At 36.6% G+C, this 18,926-nt stretch overlaps 1 protein-coding gene across 7 annotated transcripts in view; it reads right to left on the reverse strand.

Moving 5' to 3' along the window:
- Positions 1 to 18,926, reverse strand: part of ddx3xa (DEAD-box helicase 3 X-linked a) — an 82,063-nt gene that overhangs the window by 52,664 nt on the left and 10,473 nt on the right. For 6 of the 7 annotated variants that reach the window (XM_069889349.1, XM_069889338.1, XM_069889336.1 and 3 more), the window contains exons 2-3: positions 16,264 to 16,324; positions 34 to 84 (exon numbers count right to left, since the gene is read on the reverse strand). Coding sequence is in view for 5 of the 7 variants with exons in the window: in XM_069889338.1 (XP_069745439.1) it covers positions 34 to 84; positions 16,264 to 16,324 (112 nt within the window). In the remaining 2 variants the exon portion in view is untranslated. Of the gene's footprint in view, positions 1 to 33; positions 85 to 16,263; positions 16,325 to 16,434; positions 16,460 to 18,926 lie in introns of those variants that run through there. The other variant, XM_069889337.1, reaches the window with a different exon arrangement.

Raw genomic sequence — 18,926 nt, forward strand, 5'->3', positions numbered from 1 at the left:
ATTGAGATTAGTTCTGAAAAGGTTATTACTTACCATTTTTGGACGCCTCTTTATTTCTTAGATGCGGAGGAATATAACGACCTTCTAAAAAAAAAATGAAGTAGATACATTGGTTAGTTTCTTGTTACAATATTCTTGTTCATTTCTCAAAATACATGTTCTCTTAACAATTCGCCACACAAAATATTTAAGATTACACAATTTCAGATGAAGAGCAACTGCCACATCTAAAACAATCTTCATCTTTGAAATATTATCCCAAAAGTTGTTTCACCCAGGTAAAACAATTATTGGACATGCTAGATGTACCAAGTTTACACAAGTTCTAGTATTTAATTTTCTCATTCTGGAATGTGCAATTTGGAGAGTATGCCTGTAGTGGTGTAGTGTTCCAGTGCTCAAATTTGGGAAGAGGATAACTGGCAGAGCCAAATAAACTATTTAAGGAGTAATTTGCAGATAGTGTACACTGCAGTTATTTAAAAGGCATTAATGTTGTGTGGCTTGTGTACAAGAGCAGTTGTTTACAACTAGTAGTCAGCTGTTTGACTAGCAACAAGCCTGCATTAAAATTTCCAATCTTCAGCAGAAAATATTTATCACTAGTGGAATTGTGATCAGGAGGCAGTCACTTATGCACGATCTCTGGATTCCTTAGGTACAAGAAGAAATTACCTCAAATTCAAATAGGAGGTATATACTTGGCTATAACTAGGGAAGATTATGAAAATTTAACAAATAGCAATTGAGTGAATATGTACCTTCCACTGCCATGGGGTGTACAGCCCCACTAGATTCTCATCTCCCTGCTATCCCATTTAGCACTCATGGACCATGGATTTCCAAACACTGGAGCAGAGGTGTAGAGAGAATCTTCTCCTCTCCTACCTCTAAGTGAGGCTTTAAAACATCCAAGTCTCTACTGCTAATGCAGCTAAATGACCAAGTCTGTGGGACAACTGAGTATCTGAATAATGACATTCAGAATATTAATTGTGGTGGACTTCCCAATGCTGTTAAGTGTCAAGGGCAAGATGCTAGACTTGGAGGCAGTGGTTTTTGCCCAACATCTGCAGGGTACTAATACTACAAAGATTTAATAAGAATTTTTCCACATCAACTCAAATATGGCTTTGATGTGAAGGACAGTAATCATCCATAATTGATTATAAAAACAAAATTAGCCACCTGGAGCATAATCCTGTGCATAATTCCCATGACCCTCAACCCAATATTTACAAACCCTATGGATACACTAAATACCTACAATCTAATCTCAACACTACAGCAGAGAATTCTAGAGATACCAGCTTTTCTACTACCTTGATTTTTGAAGCTACTCTTCAAATGGACAGTATCTTGTCCCTTTGTTCAAGATTTTTACACTAGTAAAAAGCAGACCTCATCATGCCCCCATTAAGAACCTGTACACACATTCCAGTGCCTGTCTGGATGAAGTCTAGATTTTTTTGGGGAATTTTCACATTACAAGCTTGATTTGCATTCATCACCCATTTAACAAAGGTGGTAAGCTGCCTTAAAACACTGCAGCCCTTACTCCCGATACTTTGTTTCAGGAGAGAGCCCCAGCAGTGAAGAGGAATTGGTCAATAGGCTTCACTTCTCAGAACACCTGCAGATGCTGGGATTGCCAAATGCTTGCCTGGTTCATGCAGGTTTGAGAAATTTCATTAGAGATCTAGGACAAATAACTGCAGCACTCTGCACATGGCAGGAGGGAATACTTGGGTTGTGGGTGTGAATCGGTTGATTGCGCCCTGGAAGATGCAGATTATTAGCACTAGCTTGTGGAATATTTCATCAGCATTTAATTTACACCCTTGTAAATCAAAAGGTCTCATGACAAGATACTAACAACTCATTGTAGGATACCAAATCTATGAAACACTCTCAAGCTGAATTATTCACATAGCTGGTCAGTTACATGTCTGACCAGTGGTGAACCCAAAAGGTATAAATGAAGCATCATCAATAACCATGAATGGAAACATTCAAACTGACTTGAAAGAGGAAATGCAGCTTGATAGTAAAGTCACTCATCGCTTCAATGATCATTGGAATTTGCTGGGGTAATATATAGCCACTCTGACAATCCTACTCTGGAGATGAAACATTCTTGGCATGTAACCAAAAACATGGACAACTGTCCAGTTCATGAATGCACCGCTCACTTATTTCAGAAAATCAAGGCCAAAACATCAGTCAGATGGCACCTAGACCATAGCCTGCAATATTCCGTGTTCACAGATAATGAAATCAGCTTCTCTGATGGAGATCTTGAAAAAAGAACATTAGATCACTCACTCTTCACAACTGTTTAAGCAATTGCAAATGCTCCAACCGTGGCTTTGAAAAATTGCTGGTCCAACTGCAGATCAGAATGTGCTTTGAACCTCTCAACTACTTTGTCATTCACAATTCAATGCAATGGGACTATGAAAGACTACAATACTTTTGAATGTAATTGAATGACAGGCCAGATTGACTACCCTTGCTCTTATTTCTTAAGCCATGTACAACACATTCAGAACTTCAATTTGGTCAGTTTTATAGCAACAATGGAATCAATCAGTTAGCCATTCTCAGGACTGAGGTTCAATCCTGACTGAATGCTATATGCTTGCAGTATGCACATCTCCATGACCATATGGTTTATCCCTCAAAAATGTTGCCAGGAAACGTCAAGGTATTTCTAACATGGATTCTTGGGTCCAAACTGAAATGGTCAGTTCACTCCCACCATTATTACCATTTCATGTTCTCACTTCAGAGAGCCATTGAGAGTAAACTACATTAGCTAAACTGAGCAGGAACAGACTTCTTTCCCGAACTAGATTTTAAATAGTGCATTTTCATAATCAGCATTCCTACCCTTATTAAAAATTCATATTTTAAGATTTCCACAACTGCTATTCTCAGATGTGTCACCAAATTCATTGCCCAGGCTCTGGATTACTGCAAATGCAAGAACCAATTGATAATAAGGGGGGGGGGGGGGGGGGGGGGGGGAAGAAAACACTAATGAAATGTCGATGTATTACATTATATCTTTTACTTAATTGATAGCCAGACATGCAATTTTGATTAAATGGAAAGATAACACTCCATCAACACATGCACAAAGGCTAAGGGATATTATCGCACGTTTAACTCTAGAAAAAAATTAGCTATGCTATCAAGGATTCAAATATTAAGTTCCAAAAGACATGGGACCCATTTATGGCCTATAACCATAATCTCAAGAATTAGCATTGTTCTGGAATTTTGGTGCTGTGATGTCCCTCTACTAGTTGTCACTTGATTCATACTTGCCAACCTTGTTTAGAGAGGAAGGGGGGGGTTTTGAATTTTTTTTTGTTTCGGATTTTTTGATGTTAAATTTTACTTCATTGTCACAATTGAGCTGCGTATTTCTTAATCTTGTAGCACATTCTATAACTGTACAGTTTAATTGTTTCTATAATAAAATATTTAATAAATATTTAAAAAGCACTAATGATATCCTGGAAAAAATGCTACCAAATGTTATTTCCAAATTCAAACATTTTTGTACCAGTAAACAATTTTATGGAGAAATCCACAAGCTACTGATTTTTTTTTTTAAAAACAGCACGAATCAATTTAATGCTTCCTTTCACAAGTTAAAAGTAGCAATAACTTTATGAAATTTCTTAATATTATGCCTCAAACTACATTTCGTTAATTCCAATTTTCACCTAGCTGCTTTGGTTTGACAACTATTACTTCACAAAGACCGATAATTTTTAAAAGCATATTTTGTCACGCCAAAAATCAAAGACATGCATACAAAAAAACCTAATGCTATTCCCTTTCATCTCTTCTTCCCCCACCCTCTTTATTAAATATTTGTGGGTGCGCCGTCCAAGCTCACAGTTTAAATTAACCTCAATTTAGAGAGCCATCACTTTTAATTTTAGCAGCTTATTGAAGTTGAACACCAACATAGTTCAAGTATGGTTGCCATATTTTTTTGATTATTTGTTTTTTTTAAAAAATACATAACATTTCAAATATTCTATATTAAACTTTCTTACAAAAAATGAAACTCCCTTCCTCGCTCTCCTCCCCCCCCCCCCCCCCCACACACACAGATCTGCTCACCATCAGAGCTTACATATATTTTAAATATATAGAGTACAATTGGGGAAACTTTGTATGTATAGTTAATTTCATAATTTTTTTTCCTTTTTATTACTGTATCTGGGCCCCTATGTGATCCACGTATGGCTGCCAGACTTTTACAAAAGTGCCATATTTGTGGTTTTTTTTAAATAAAGTTATGTAATCCCCCCCATAGGTATACAGCTGTTCATTTCCACAAACCATCTAACTTAACTATAAGTAGAGGGGAGTTGTCACTACTTCCATAAAATTTCCTAATAGATAGAGCTCTGGGGTTGTCCGTGAAGGCCACTCCTGTTATCCTGGTTAATTTTTCTACAATTTTTGCCAAGATGGTCTCACCTTCATGCACAACCACATGGCATGTAGAAAAGTTCCTGACTCAATCCCACATCTGAAATTTTGGCTTTAGATCTGTGCGACTTTTGTGGGGCAAGATATAATTGGTGTAAGAAATTATACTGAACCAATCCATATTTTTTCATTTAAAATTGACATCATGCTATCCTTACACCAATCTGACTAGCTTCTTTCTGAAAATCACCACACCCAAGTCTGACTCCCATCTTTCCCTTGACCTCTACAATCCTGGTTTTGCACTTTAACTCTGGAGAGCATAGTACATTTTTGTTTATAAATGTGGGTACATTCCCCATCCAAACTTCATTCAGTTTCACTAATTTCAGGTGAAGTCAATGTTGGTCCTCATCTTTCTCTTAAGAATAATTTAAGCTGGAGAAAACAGGTGGTCCCATAGTGTTTTAATTGTTCAAACAGTCCTTAATATATCTTATGCTTTTATCATACCACGAATGTAATATTCTATTGCCTATGTTCATAGGCAATATCATTTTCACAATGGTGCTTTTTATTGATATCCCTACTTTTTCCTGTACAGTCATTAATTTTTGCCATGTTCTAATCATATGTATTAGAATTGGGTTATCCATAATTTCCTTTAGTGATTTGAAACATCATTTATAGATGAAGTCATTTGCTTCCCCCTCTTCCATAGATTGCATTTCCCATTTGAACCCAAGACAGGGGGTTGTCTTCAGTGAAGGCAGCTGCAAGAAATTTTGCTCGAGCAGCTAATATTTTTTGAAATCTGGGAGCCTAAGTCATCCCAGCCAGTAGTCCCATGTCAGTTTTTCCAATACAATTCTTGGTATCTTACTATTCCATAGATCTGTCAATGTGGTCACTTAATAACTTAAAAAAAAGTTTTTAGGTAACAGAATAGGCAGCGAATGAAGGTATTGCAGACTTGGCATCACTTCTATTTTGACACAATTAACCCTTCCTACCAAAGTAATCAGTAAGTCTCTCCATTTCAGTACTTCTCTTCTGAAGTAGAGAAATAATTTAGTTTGTACAGATTTTGCAAGTTATTGTCAGTTGCTATCCCAAGATATTTTATTCCCTCTATCTTCCGCATAAATTTACTTACTTTTTGGTATCTTCATATTCAAAATTTGTTAATGGCATTCTCACTTTTTATCCATATTTATTTGGTAGCCTGATATTCTTCCATTTTTTTCTAGTGTTCCTTGTAATTTTTCCAAAGATTTATCCAGTTCTGATAGGTACAGTAGCACATCATTGGCGAAGACTGATTTTGTGGGCATCCCTGTCTGCTTGATTTACTCAAGGGGAACACCACCACCATCTAAATATTTGCTATTATTTTAGCTTGTGGTTTATGGTATAATGTTTTTATTCAATTTATAAAATGAAAATTTTGGTATAGCAGAACATTTAAGTAAAAAAGGGCCATTACAAATGGTCAAATGCTTTTTCTGCATCTAAGGAGACTAATACTTGGATTTCATTCACATTTAGCTATGTGTATTATATTAAATAATCTTCATAGACTATTTGAGGGATGCCTTCCTTTAACAAATCCTGCTCTGTATCAGTTTTCACAAGTATTGTCCTAACCTATTAGCTAATGCTTTCACTAGTATCTTATAGTCAGCATCTAACATTAGTCTGTATGACAGTTTTTAGTGAGTCCTATTCTTTTGGTAACACCGTAAAAGTCAAAGTTGAGAATGATTCCGGGAGGGTCTGCTTGGTCCAGGACATTCATTAACAGGGGCATTAATAATCCTTTGAATTGTCTACAAAATTCATGTAGAAACCCATCCTTTCCCAGTGATTTATTAGGCCAGGGCCTTTTTGAATTCTTCCCTTCTGAAGGGGATATCTAATTCTATCCCCTCTCTCTTCCAGTTTTGGAAGTTCAACATTCAACAAAAATTCTTCCATTTCATTCTCATCTAGTAATTATGATTTGTATAATTCTACACAAGCAAGTCTAAAAATGTCATTAATTTCTTTTTGTTTGTATACTAGGTTATGTCTGTTTTTATAAATTATCACTTTTTTTTTTGTATTGCACCACCACCTTCACCCAGGATACAGATACATGATATTGCACCACCACCTTCACCCAGTATGCAGATGCATGGTACTGCACCACCTTCACCCAGCATGCAGATACATGGTATTGCACCACCACCTTCACCCCGTATGCAGATGCATGATATTGCACCACCACCTTCACCCAGGATATAGATACATGGTATTGCACCACCACCTTCACCCAGTATGCAGATACATGGTATTGCACCACCACCTTCATCCAGCATGCAGATGCATGGTATTGCACCACCACCTTCATCCAGCATGCAGATGCATGGTATTGCACCACCACCTTCACCAAGTATGCAGATGCATGGTATTGCAAAGTCACCTTCACGTGCAATTTACAGAGGTGATGCTGTAATATCTCCCTCACTGATGTGTCACAGACGTCTCTTTCTCCCAGTCCTGATGTTGCAATATTCCCTTCGCCCAGCACACACCAAGCCGCGGACTTGCTGGTGTCTCGCGACGCGAGTCAACCATAAATTATCATTCTTGATGACTATTTCAATCTGCTACAATAAAACTTTGTTCACTCATTAACCTAACTCAATATTTACAATATAGCTATTTCTGTCCTGTATGTATGCATCTTAGCTTTTCTTCTCCAGTAATCCATTTTTGTAGTCGTTCTTTGATTTTTATTTTTCCTAATTCTTTAATATCTTTCTCCAAACTGATTATTTCTACCATATGGTCCCTCTTAATGTTCTTTGTATAAGATATAATTTATCCCTTTAACGAGATTTTGAGCATATTATTAGATGGCAGATTTGTTTCATAAAATATTTTTATCTATAAATTTGCATAAATCTGTTCTTTTAACCAATATAATATGGAAACGCCATCAGTATACATTCTCGCTTTCCAATATTGTTAGAGTGGTCTGATAGAAGCTCCACTACATACCCTGTTTTTAATCACTACTTTTTAAACTGGGCAGATATTAAAAATAAGTCAATCTTTGTATGCAAGTTGTGTATCCTTGAGTAAAAATAGTATCTGTGGTATTTAAATGCCTCCATACATTGATAAGATTTAGATCTTGCATATGAAATTGTGGATTTTTGTTGCTTTAGCCCTTGTCATTGTTCATGCTGATTTATCTAGCATTGGGTCCAGGCAAAAATTAAAATCTCCAACCAATATATTGTCTTCCTTCTGCTGTTTTTAAGAAGATATCCTTCATAAAGGCTTCTTTGTCATAATTTGGATCATAAATATCTATGCTTCTCCATAAATGTTACAATGTGCCATTACATTCCTTCCAGTTTGATCAATCAAAGCATCTTTTATTGAAATTGGTGTATTTTTATTAAATAGAATTGCCATCCCTCTTGCCTTTGAGCCAAATATGATATTATTTGTCCAACCAATTCACTTTAAACTTATGTTCCAATTTGGTAAGAGGTTTTTCCTGAAAAAAGATTATATCCATTTTTAATTTCTAAGTATGCCAAGACCCTTTTCCTCTTCACCATCCCATTTATCCCATTAATTTTAAGACTCAACAGATTGTTATATTTTATATAGGTATGTTTTAAAGGAGAGAAACTGTGGTAGTTTTTTTTTTAAAGTGTAGATCACAAACAAACACTTAACACAGATCTAATTTAAAATGCAAGAGCTTGGCTCAAGCCAGACAGTCCAGGCTCCAAGGCCTTTGAAAAAATGCCACAAGTAGGAGCTTTGAAAGCAACAGACTCACAAGATTGGGTCCAGTGCCAAGTCTGTCTGAATGCAGTTTGTTATTCTCAGATGTACAGTTCAGCAGATCATGACAAGCTTTTGGGGGAAAAAAAACATTTTGAAGACTGGTTGTGAGTTCTTAGTTCAGCCTGGTCAAAGCCCTTGTGGTCCATACAAGTGGAGATGGCTGTATAATGTTTCATTTGAAATAAGGGAAACAAAAAGCAACTCTGGTGACCTGAAAGAGATTATCTGGAAAACCCTGATGGGATAAGTTTCTTCAACGAGACACTGAAGTGGCTGATCAGAAGGAATCAGTTCGTGTCCCACAAGCAACAAATCTCTCTCAAAACCAACAAGAACCTTCCTGAACCGTAACCAAAGCCTGGTGAATTTCATAAAGGTTAAATTCTGTGCACAGTATGATAAATGCCTGCAACCAGTGAACTTGAAGGAATGAGAAGTGAGATTGGACTGTGAATCAAAGAACTTTTCTAAAATTGCACATATTACATACACGTGCACTTTGAATTAGAAGCGGGTTAAGTTAATAGTAATAAAGTTTGATCCTGTTTTTAACATTTAAAATTAAAAGCAACTAAGTAGCCATTTAACTTGGTGACTTTCTGTTGCTGCTGGGTTTTGAGGTCTTCTGGGCTCTTAACATTTTGGGGACTCGTCCTTTCAGATTGAAAATTGGAGTTTTGGGATCTTAAACTTTTGAGTTTGTGTTTTATTAGTCAGTTAGTTTTTCCAAGCCAATTTAAAGTTTGTGTGTGTTGAAAAACAGAAGTAATGGATGTTAGCACATTTTATCACAACCATCACCTGCGGAGCTGCATTGCAAGAGGAACTGATGGTCATTGCAAAGGTATTAAAGCTGACTAAGTCAAGTATTGGATGAGGAAAATATAAATACAAAAGATTATAGTGATTATCTAGGTGAGGGAAAATTTGTTGTTAAAAACAATTTTCCAAAGTGTAGATCTGTTAAATTGCAATTGGAAAAATTAAGGGTGATAGAAGAAAGAAACTGAATCGAGTTGCAGAAACAAAATGAGGCAGAGGAAGTTGAAAAACAGAGGGAGAGTGTTGAAAGACAAAGAAAATATGACTTGGAACAGATTGAAAGGGCCAGACAGTTTCAATTAGAAGTTAAAAATTAAGATGGAGAGAAGTAAGAATTGAGGCTGCAACTCCTGGGGAGAGGTTTTTGGCTAGTAGAGGTAAATCTAGTTCCTCCTTTCATTGAGAGAGATTATCGAAAAAATAAAAAATTTTAAAAAAGAGAGAGATTATCGATACACATTTTCAGTTTTTCTTATGAAAAGGTTGCTGAGAGCTCAAAACAGCCAAAAGAAAAAATGGCCTCTTTATGCTCCAAAGTGTATTGAAGGGAAAAGCACAAATTGCATCCTCTAGTTCGACTACAGAGCAAGTGGTAAATTATGATACTATTAAACAAGCAGTATTGAAACCTTACGAGTTGGTTCCAGAAGCACATAGACAAAAATTTAGGAGTTTGGTGAAAACATGGAACTAATTTTGTATGGATTTTGCTCTGGGTAAATCCATGTTTTGACTATTGGTGCACCTCAAAAGGAATAAATGATGATTTTGACAGAATGGATATTGAGGAAATTAAAAGGCATGTTCCAAATGAGATTAAATTATACCTAGATGAGAAAGTCATGGAGACGTGGCAACAAATGATAAATTGAGCAGATGAATATACCCTGATTCACAAAAACAAATTTCAGATTAGTAAGCCTGTTCAGAAGGTTAGCGTGAAACAGGCTAGCAAATCTAAAATTAAGTCTGGGGAGATTAAGAGAAAATACGCAGGTACAATGGGAAAGGACAGAACTTCTGGATTTGTAGGTCATTTTTGTAAGAAACCTGACTACATTGACTGGAGTTTTCTGTTCTCAGATCTACATTTCAGCAGCTGGGTCTGGAACATGACAACCTTGTGGAAATAGATTAGAAAAGGAGGTTTTACCAGATTTTACTGGAAACAGGTATTCCCAGTTGAATTTAAAGAGAGCAGATGTTCCAAACCTGGTAAGGATGTTATGGATGTGTTCATACCTTGTGTCAGAGGGATTGATTTCAGTAAGAGGAGGGAGAATCAGTTTCCAGTTCCAATTCTTAGAGACACTAGAGCTGCCCAGTCACTTTTGTTGAATGTTTTTTAACTCTTGATCAAGACAGACACCAGAGAGACTACTTTGATTAAATGTATTGGAGGTGAGGTAGTCTCTTCACAACGTAGTGCCGAATTCAGAATTAAAGAACCTGTTGTAGTAGGAGTTATTTTAAAGTAGTCTCATTTTTGTTAGGGAATTATTTGGCAGGGGATAAATTTGAGTCAGTTTTGAGATTGACAAATCGGCCAAGTGAGGATGACATTCAAGAGGATTGAGAGATGTATCCTATGTGCTGCAACAAGGTCTTTTTATAAGAAAAAGATGAGAGCAAAAGATCCAGTTGATAGACTTACCCAGTACTTTTGAAATAGTCTTGGAAGAGCTGATCAATTGAGAGAGTAAGGATTTCTTTGTCAAGGAAAGGGTTAATTCAGCAACAGGGGACAGATGCAGATCTTATTGACTTAAAGGACAAAGCAATAAGTGAACAGGAGATTAAAGAAGTGGCTTGTGGATATTATTTGAAGGATGAATTGTTAATGAGGAAATGGAGACCTCTTGATGCTCCAGCTAATGAAGAATGGGCAGTGATTCATCAGGTAGTCATTCCCAGAATGAACTTTTATATCTAGCCCACAGTACACCTTTGGGTTGTCATCTTGGTGTAAAGAAAACCATGAGTAAGAATTTTGATGTATATCTCATGAACCAATTGTGATTTACTGATCACAATCCTCTGGTGTTTTTGAATAAAAAAAACCAAAAAACAGAAGATTGTTAAACTGGAGTTTAATATTGCAAGAATATAATCTGCAAACTTATCATCAGAAGTACAAATAATGATAGATCATTTGTCACGATGTTAAAATTGATCATGTATATACTCTCAACATTGGGTTACATTGCTATAACATGCTAGAGTGTTTATTGTTATCACTTCAGTGATTGTAAAGTCAGTTTAGTTTTGTAGAGGGAAAGAGTGATGGATTCTGTTTTATTGCATATAGATATGTTTTAAAGGAGATAAATTGTGGCTTTTTTTAGGTAGGTGGCAAACAAACTTCACAACAGATCACATTTAAAATACAAGAGATTGGCTCAAGCCCAATAGTCAAGTGCCTTTGAACAAACCTTGAATACCTTTAGAGACTTCACAAGTAGGTGTTAATTGGACATGCTGTGGAGTAATGGAATATTGCTTTGAAAGGAACAGATGAAGAGACTCTAAAGATTGGGTCTAGAGCTCCAGTCTGTCAAAATTCAAGAGCATTCAGTTCTACAATTCACCAGCTGGGATTGGAACATAACCCCCATTCTGAAGACTGGTTTTGAGTTCTTAGTTTAGTCTGTCGAAGCCCTTGTGGTCCATACTAGAGATGGCTGGCTGTATGTTTCACTTGAAATAAGGGAAACAAATAGGAGCTCTGTGGTGACCTGAAAAAAAAGTCATTTGGAAAACTGAGGCCGCAAGTTTCTGCAGAAAGACACTGATCAGAAGGAATCAGTTTGGGTGTCCAACAAGCAACAAATCTCTGAAACCAACAAGAACCTTCTTGAGCCGTAACCATTTACCATTCAAGCACCAAAGCCTGGTGAAAGTGAGAAGTTAGATTGGACTGTGAATCAAAGAACTTTTCTGAACGTACACATTACATACACATGCACTTAGAATTAGAAAGTGGCCAAGTTAGGTTGTTAATGTTAGAGTTTGAAACTGTTTTCATGTTTAAAGATAATTAAGAGCGACTTTTGTGTAAGTAACCATTTGTCTTGGTGAATATCTATTGCTGCTGGGTTTTGGTGTCCTCTGCCTGTAACAGACTAATAAACTTTAGTGTTTTTCCCCCCATACCATTTCCCCCACCCCGCAAGATATTGTACAAAATTGGAATGGCTTTTGTTTTTTTTTTTTAAATACAGTTGTCACATTTCCCACATGTACATTTCCCTTTAAGAAACACTAATCCAAGATGTGGTTGTCCGACAAGGGATAAAGGACAACTCAGGAGGGGAAGGGGAGATTGGGGATAAATAAGATAGAAATAGGAGAATAAGGAAAATGTTGGATGTTGTAGGAATGTTGTCTTATAAAGAGTTGAAAATAAGAAAACAGAAATAGAGAAGGAGGAAAGGTAATGATGGAAAAACGGAAAGAGAAGATAAACAAAATATAAAAGGGCTACGCTGAACTATATGACTTTAAATATTAATGGAATATATAACCAAATTAAAAGGAAGAAACTACTAAATTTAAATGAATAAATGTATTCCATTAGAAAAAATAACATATAGGTTAAGAAATAATATTGAAATATTCAAACAAGTATGGGAGCCTTACATTAAATACAATAGCGAAAACCTACCGGGGACAAACATTACCTAAGTTGATGGAAGGAGAAGGAAAGAAAAGAATGGACTCAGTAGAATTTCTGGTGTATTTTTGTTGAATGACAACATTGTCTGACTGGCTTAATGCAACCTAGATTGTATACCTAAAATGGATGAGGGGGGGGGGGGGTGGGGGGGTGGCTTGGGAGGAGGGGGGGAAGAAAAAGTCACTGTATATGTGTGAAAAAGAAATAGTGTACATCATGGCTAATGTGATTTATGGTGTGAAAAATAAAAATTAAAAAAAAACACTAATCCAAATGACTGTTTTGAAGTGGGTCATTTTTTAAACATTTGATAGAGTGAAGGAAAAGTATCAAATTTCTAATAAAACCCTTTTTGTTATTATCAATTTTAGTCTATGTGGTCCAAAGGTTTGGGGAGACATTTGATTTTACCTAAAGAAACATTATTTGAAGCATTAGTCCGAGATGTTGGAAAGGAAGGGTTTATTTCAGAAATATATATTAGAACAGAAAATGCCTAGAGTTGATTGCATAAATCGAGACTTAAATGGGAGAATGAATTACAAATTCAATTTGACATAGGTGGAGGAAGATAAATAGGAACACAATGACAAAGTTGGTTAATGTAAGGCAGAGGTTAGTAACACAACTTTATTAATCAATTGTATTTAATCCCAGAACATTTGAAAAGATACAAATTGAGGGAGTCAGATTTGTGTTTTCATTTTAATGAGCAGAAAGGTACTTTTTTTGCTTTCAGTTTGTTTTTGTAGCAAGGTTAAAGGTTTTTGGAGGAAGATTGAGAAATTGTTTGCAAGTCATCCTGAAAATACAATTTAATTTAAATCCAAAGATTTTTCTAATTGGGGAATTTACTGGTTTTGGCTAATAAATTAGATAAATTCCAAATAGCATTTTTACAATTAGCGTTGGCAGTAGCTAGGAAATGATTAGCAGTTTCATGGAAAGATCAGATGGAACTTTATTTAGAAAGATGGCATTCAGAAATGAGGTCCTGTATACATTGGAGAAAATAACATGTGGGTTAAATATTATGTATTTAGGAAAATTTGGAGCCCATATTTGGATTGTTTTAAATTGAAAATTTGAAAATGCAATGGGTGGCAGCTTCATCTCCACATTGTAAGTGATAGAATTATTTAAGTTATTCTCTTTACCTTCTACCCCCCCCCCCTAAAAAATTTTTTAGGATTAGTAGGGGGGATGGATAAGGAATTCTTGTAGGGTTTTCTTAGTAGTGTTTTTTTTTAAATGTAACCATGTAGTATTTTTGGATAGTTGTTAACATTCTAATTTTTTAAACTGTGGTTATAACTTTATCTTCTAATATAATATTCAAAAAACAGTCATCCATAGCTCTGATGGTGATGTGGACAACAATACCCGGAAACCCACGAGAAAGCCCTGCTGATTCTTCCAAAGACTCTCCCTTTAGCACCACCTTTTAAAACTGCTCCTCTCCCAGTGTCATCTTTACCCCACAAATAATAATTCCCAACTTGCTACAATTCTTACCACTTTTCTAACTTTTAAGAGCTCTCCATATGAACCACAATGGTTTTTTTTTTGTCAGTGAAAACAACATTTCAGTATTTCAAGAGTTTTGAAATGGTCTTTTCAGTCCTTTCAGCTGGCAAATTTAATCTTTTAACAACTTTCTTAAAAATTCTTACACTTTATTCTTGATTGCCTTCTGAGACATCCACCCTCAACAATGCTGGGTAAATCATTGCATATTTAAAGTTTTTAGATCTTTAGTTATCTCTTTACCTTGTCAAATTCCTTTGTTTGACCAAGACAGGGTGAAATCCTGGAAAAACATTACTTTTGCATTGTCCACCACTTATGGGCCATTATTATTTTTTGAATATTCATATGCTGCTCCCAGAATTACATCTCTTCTCCTCCCCCCCCCCCCCCCCCAACTTTCTTACCAGGGCTGGTCATGGTTGCTTGCTGTTTGCCGATTATTCTGGGTCTGAGGGTTCAGTGAGCCCTTTCAATTTGCAGCTTTGCATTCAACTTGATCTGTCTCAGCATTTGTAGGAACCATGTTTCAAAGAAACTCAATGCATCTTTTCCCTCTATTCCTTCTCAGTCCAATGATTCTTACATTATGTTTGCTGAAATATTCCATATGATCGATCTTATTTAATTTTTTTTATGGGTCTCATGTCTTTGCTTTTTCTTCCAGTGCTTTTACTGTCTTTTATTTTGTCCAGCTCAGCCTCCAAACAAGTCACTCATTCCATTAAGCCTTCCATGACTTTTGATTTCTGTTACCCTTTCAAACAGGTCTCATTGCCGATTCCACACTCGTTAAACAAGAACACAAAATGTCCATTTTATTCAGAATGCTAGTTATATCTTGCGTCAACACCCCCCCCCCCCCCCCCCCCCCCCCAGCTCTACTGAGTACAACCAGTCCCAAGACCTCTCCCGAGTCATTCTTCACCAGGCTTCCACTCGATGTTCCTGGCTGAGCTGTTTATCAGTTTTGCTTTGGCACTTGTTTTATCCATTTCTGACACTAAAATTCTGTTTTTGAGCTTTCTAACCATCTTTTTAATACTTTTTGTGGAGAGCTCCTTAACATGGCCATACAGCCCAGGTTGCCACATTTTCAAAAACATCCTTGTTCCTTAAATTGAATGTTATATTTTCCATTGGTACACAACTATCATCTCTGCTATCCACCTTGCCAAGGTACCCAATTCCATGTGATTGCATAGAATTCAGTGGCAGAGGCCAAAAAGGGTAACAAACAAAATTTTAAACTGCAAGATATCTTTGCTTATATCTATAAATTTGCCTAATAAAGTTCTGGATTTCCCTCCCCCCTCCACCAAAGATCACCCATGTAATTCTTGTTAATACCTCAGAAATTTCTTGTCGAGGTGGTCTAACCTTCACACATGACCAGGTTGCTTGAAAAATGTTCCTTCTATTTAACCCTAAATCACAATTTGATATTTCTGGCTGAGAATTGTGCAACCTCTAGAGCAAGATACAGTTGTGTAAAAATTATATTGAACCATCTTGGATTAATAGTTGAAGTTACGCTATTCAAGGACCACTCAGACCAGGATTGTTCTGAAATTGCAACTCCCAAGTCAGACTCCCACCTTTCCCTTGATCACTGCTGACCAGGTTTAACACTTTCTAACTGAAGAGCAAAACACATTGTAGTAATAAATTTGGGTATATTACCCATCCAGAGTGTCCATTTCATTTGACACCAAATTTTCTTTACACCATATTAAATTTCTATTAACTTTTAATTATAATCACCGTCACTAGCTCTATCCCTTCTCCCTTGCAGGGTTTCCTGCTTGCAGGCTGTTAAGTAAATTGAATGTAAATTTTAGCTGAGAAAATACTGATAACAGATGCATTCTGCAAATTCTTTACAGTATGTGCACCACGGAGCAAAAAGCAATATGGCTGCTACTTACTGCCTGCCCCTCCAGCATTTTGAGCATCACCTGAAGACGATGTCAAGTCTAGGCCAGCAAGCTGAAAGAAATTAAATAGCTCAATTCAGTCATCATATTCACAGCAACTAGAATTATTTATTCATGAAAATATTAAAATATCCTGGTGATCACAACAAGATTGTTACAAACCATAATTGCTCCATGTCATGTAGATTCCATGTTTTCAGGTAAGGAAGGGCAGTTTCCAGCAAGCTCCAGTGGAAAAGATAGCAATCATCCTTTACATTATAGCTAGCAACAAAGAGGAATACCCTTTTTCTCCATTTGCAATTTTACCCCAATCCCAATAATAGCAAACCATTAAGAGGTTTCCCCTGCCAAAAACCACAGCAAGGTTTATCAGGAAAGACAATCAGATGCATTTTTGACCCAAAACAAACCACTGCATGAAACATCTAAAAATATTACGATAGCCATGTAATCTTTAAGGGAAAGAAATCCCTCAGAATCCCAGTTCAAAATCTCCCTGATTAACATCAAATTTTAATCCATTTATCCAGTCTAAGATTAATTGTAAAATGTAACTCAGCTGAAATAGCCTTAACAAGCAACTCAAATTGATGCAAAGGATTGAATTGAAATACCAATTCAAAAAAACTTTTTTTATTCCAATCCAAGTTCTGCCACTGTAGTGCCACTGACTGCCATTTTAAGCAGCATCTCCAGACTTCAGGGCAAGGCCACAGCATACAAGTTTTCCCCCCTCACTCCCACAAATTAAAACAGCAAAAAGTGCAATTCCATGGAAGGATTAACCATTTTCAATTATTAAATAAAGCCAACCCATCTTTCCTTAATTGCCCACAAATAAATTCACTAGAAATTTATCTTACACAATCTACTTTGACCCAAGAACAGGACCTTTCAGATTTGTCATTTTACACACACAACTTGAACATGCAGTGCAAATCAACAAGTTGAAAAAGAGCCAAATGCACAAGTTCCCCTCAAATATAAAGCATGACTGCAGCAAATAGAATAAAGCAAATATTGCATGGTTAAATTTTAATCTTCATTGCTTGAGACAGGGCAATATGGGTGGAAATTAAATCTGCTCACATGCAAGATGCAAACTAAAAAAAATTAAAACTTAAGAGGTACAAATTTATATTCATACCAACTCTTGGGTTATGCTACCAGCAAAACTCAAAAGGCCAAATGTTAGGTATTGGCATAAGCCCAGAAGGGTGCCCTTTGACTGCCATGGAGCTGAGCCAAATGCTGCACAATTCTATCAAAGTCATGTACGCAGTGTAAAACTCAAAAAGAGATCCAAGTTCTTTAAAAATATTGTAAATATCCAATTTGACTTACACTTCTGATCTACAATGACTCCTGCCTCAGCACCTCAATTTTAATATAGATATTCTGATCCTGCAAAAGCTGGTAAGCTTGGTTAAGTACTCCCTGCACCTACTTTTGGATAGAGGTAGAATGCAGACAAATGGGATTAGTTTCATCAGTATAGTTGTCACTTTAATACAGTACATTTCTCCATATCCAAAATTCTGAAAACCAAAAAAATTCAAAAACTGAACTTTTTGCAGTGCCAAAACAATAATACTATACACTGCAAAATAGTTGAAAAAGCCATCAAGGAGAATTTCTAGTGTTTGGTGCTGCATTTATCTTATTTTGTAAGTTGAGATTGTTATTTTTTGATACATGTTGAACATTTCATACTCAAAAAGCCTGCCTGTTTTACCGCTGATGCTATTGATCTGTTTAAAGTCATCATTCCAATAACCAAAATCATCCAGTCCCAAGCATTTTGGATACAGGGAAATGTACTATAGTCACTTTTAGCAACTGGCAATGCAGATTACTCGGATCCCATTTGTCCAACCTGAACAGCCTAACCTAATCTCCATTTCAAAATCTCTGAAGGACACCAATGAATTTTCAACTAAATTTTCTCAAATTATTGATCTCGTCTAAACTTATCCTACCACGGGTGCGCAAAACACTATACCAGAAGCTTAATGGGACACAGATCTGGAAAGTAATTTCATTAAATTCACAGAAACTGCAATGAGTTTTATCGAAAGTAGGGAGGAGAAAAAAAAATCACTGAAACGGTCAAAAGGTATCTTGCCACAAGTCCTGCCCTCGAACTCCACTAGTTTCTTTACAGACCACAATATAGGATTTTCAATTAAGTTTGAAGGCTTCATCAACCTTTTTGAAAACTTTTACAGGAGGGTCATTTTTGAGTATATTCAAAACGTAGACTGGATAAAACTGCTTCCTTTCTGCATTTAAGATTGAATTGTAATGAACTGGAAATCTAATTAAATTAAAGCCCTGAAGAGGGCGTTGCTTCCTCCTTTTCCCCCCCCCCCCCCCCCCCCGTCCATCTTCACAAGGTTTGAAGAAACCGACCACAGAATGCAACAAACCCAGCCACACGCGACGGAAAGAATGTGGCCAACGTGAAAGGCACCGCAGCGGTGGCCACAGCCCTTCGACGCCGGGCTTCTCCCCCTGAACCGGCGCACAACTGCACGAAGCCATCGCCTCCAGGCGGGTGCTGCTCCCCCGACAGAAATTACCGCAAAGCGACACGGCCAAAAAAAAAATGGCACCGCACGCTCGTGACGTTCGCAGGAAACTTCGCTTCG

This window comes from Narcine bancroftii, chromosome 7 (genome assembly GCF_036971445.1).
Source record: "Narcine bancroftii isolate sNarBan1 chromosome 7, sNarBan1.hap1, whole genome shotgun sequence".
Classification (NCBI taxonomy): domain Eukaryota; kingdom Metazoa; phylum Chordata; class Chondrichthyes; order Torpediniformes; family Narcinidae; genus Narcine; species Narcine bancroftii.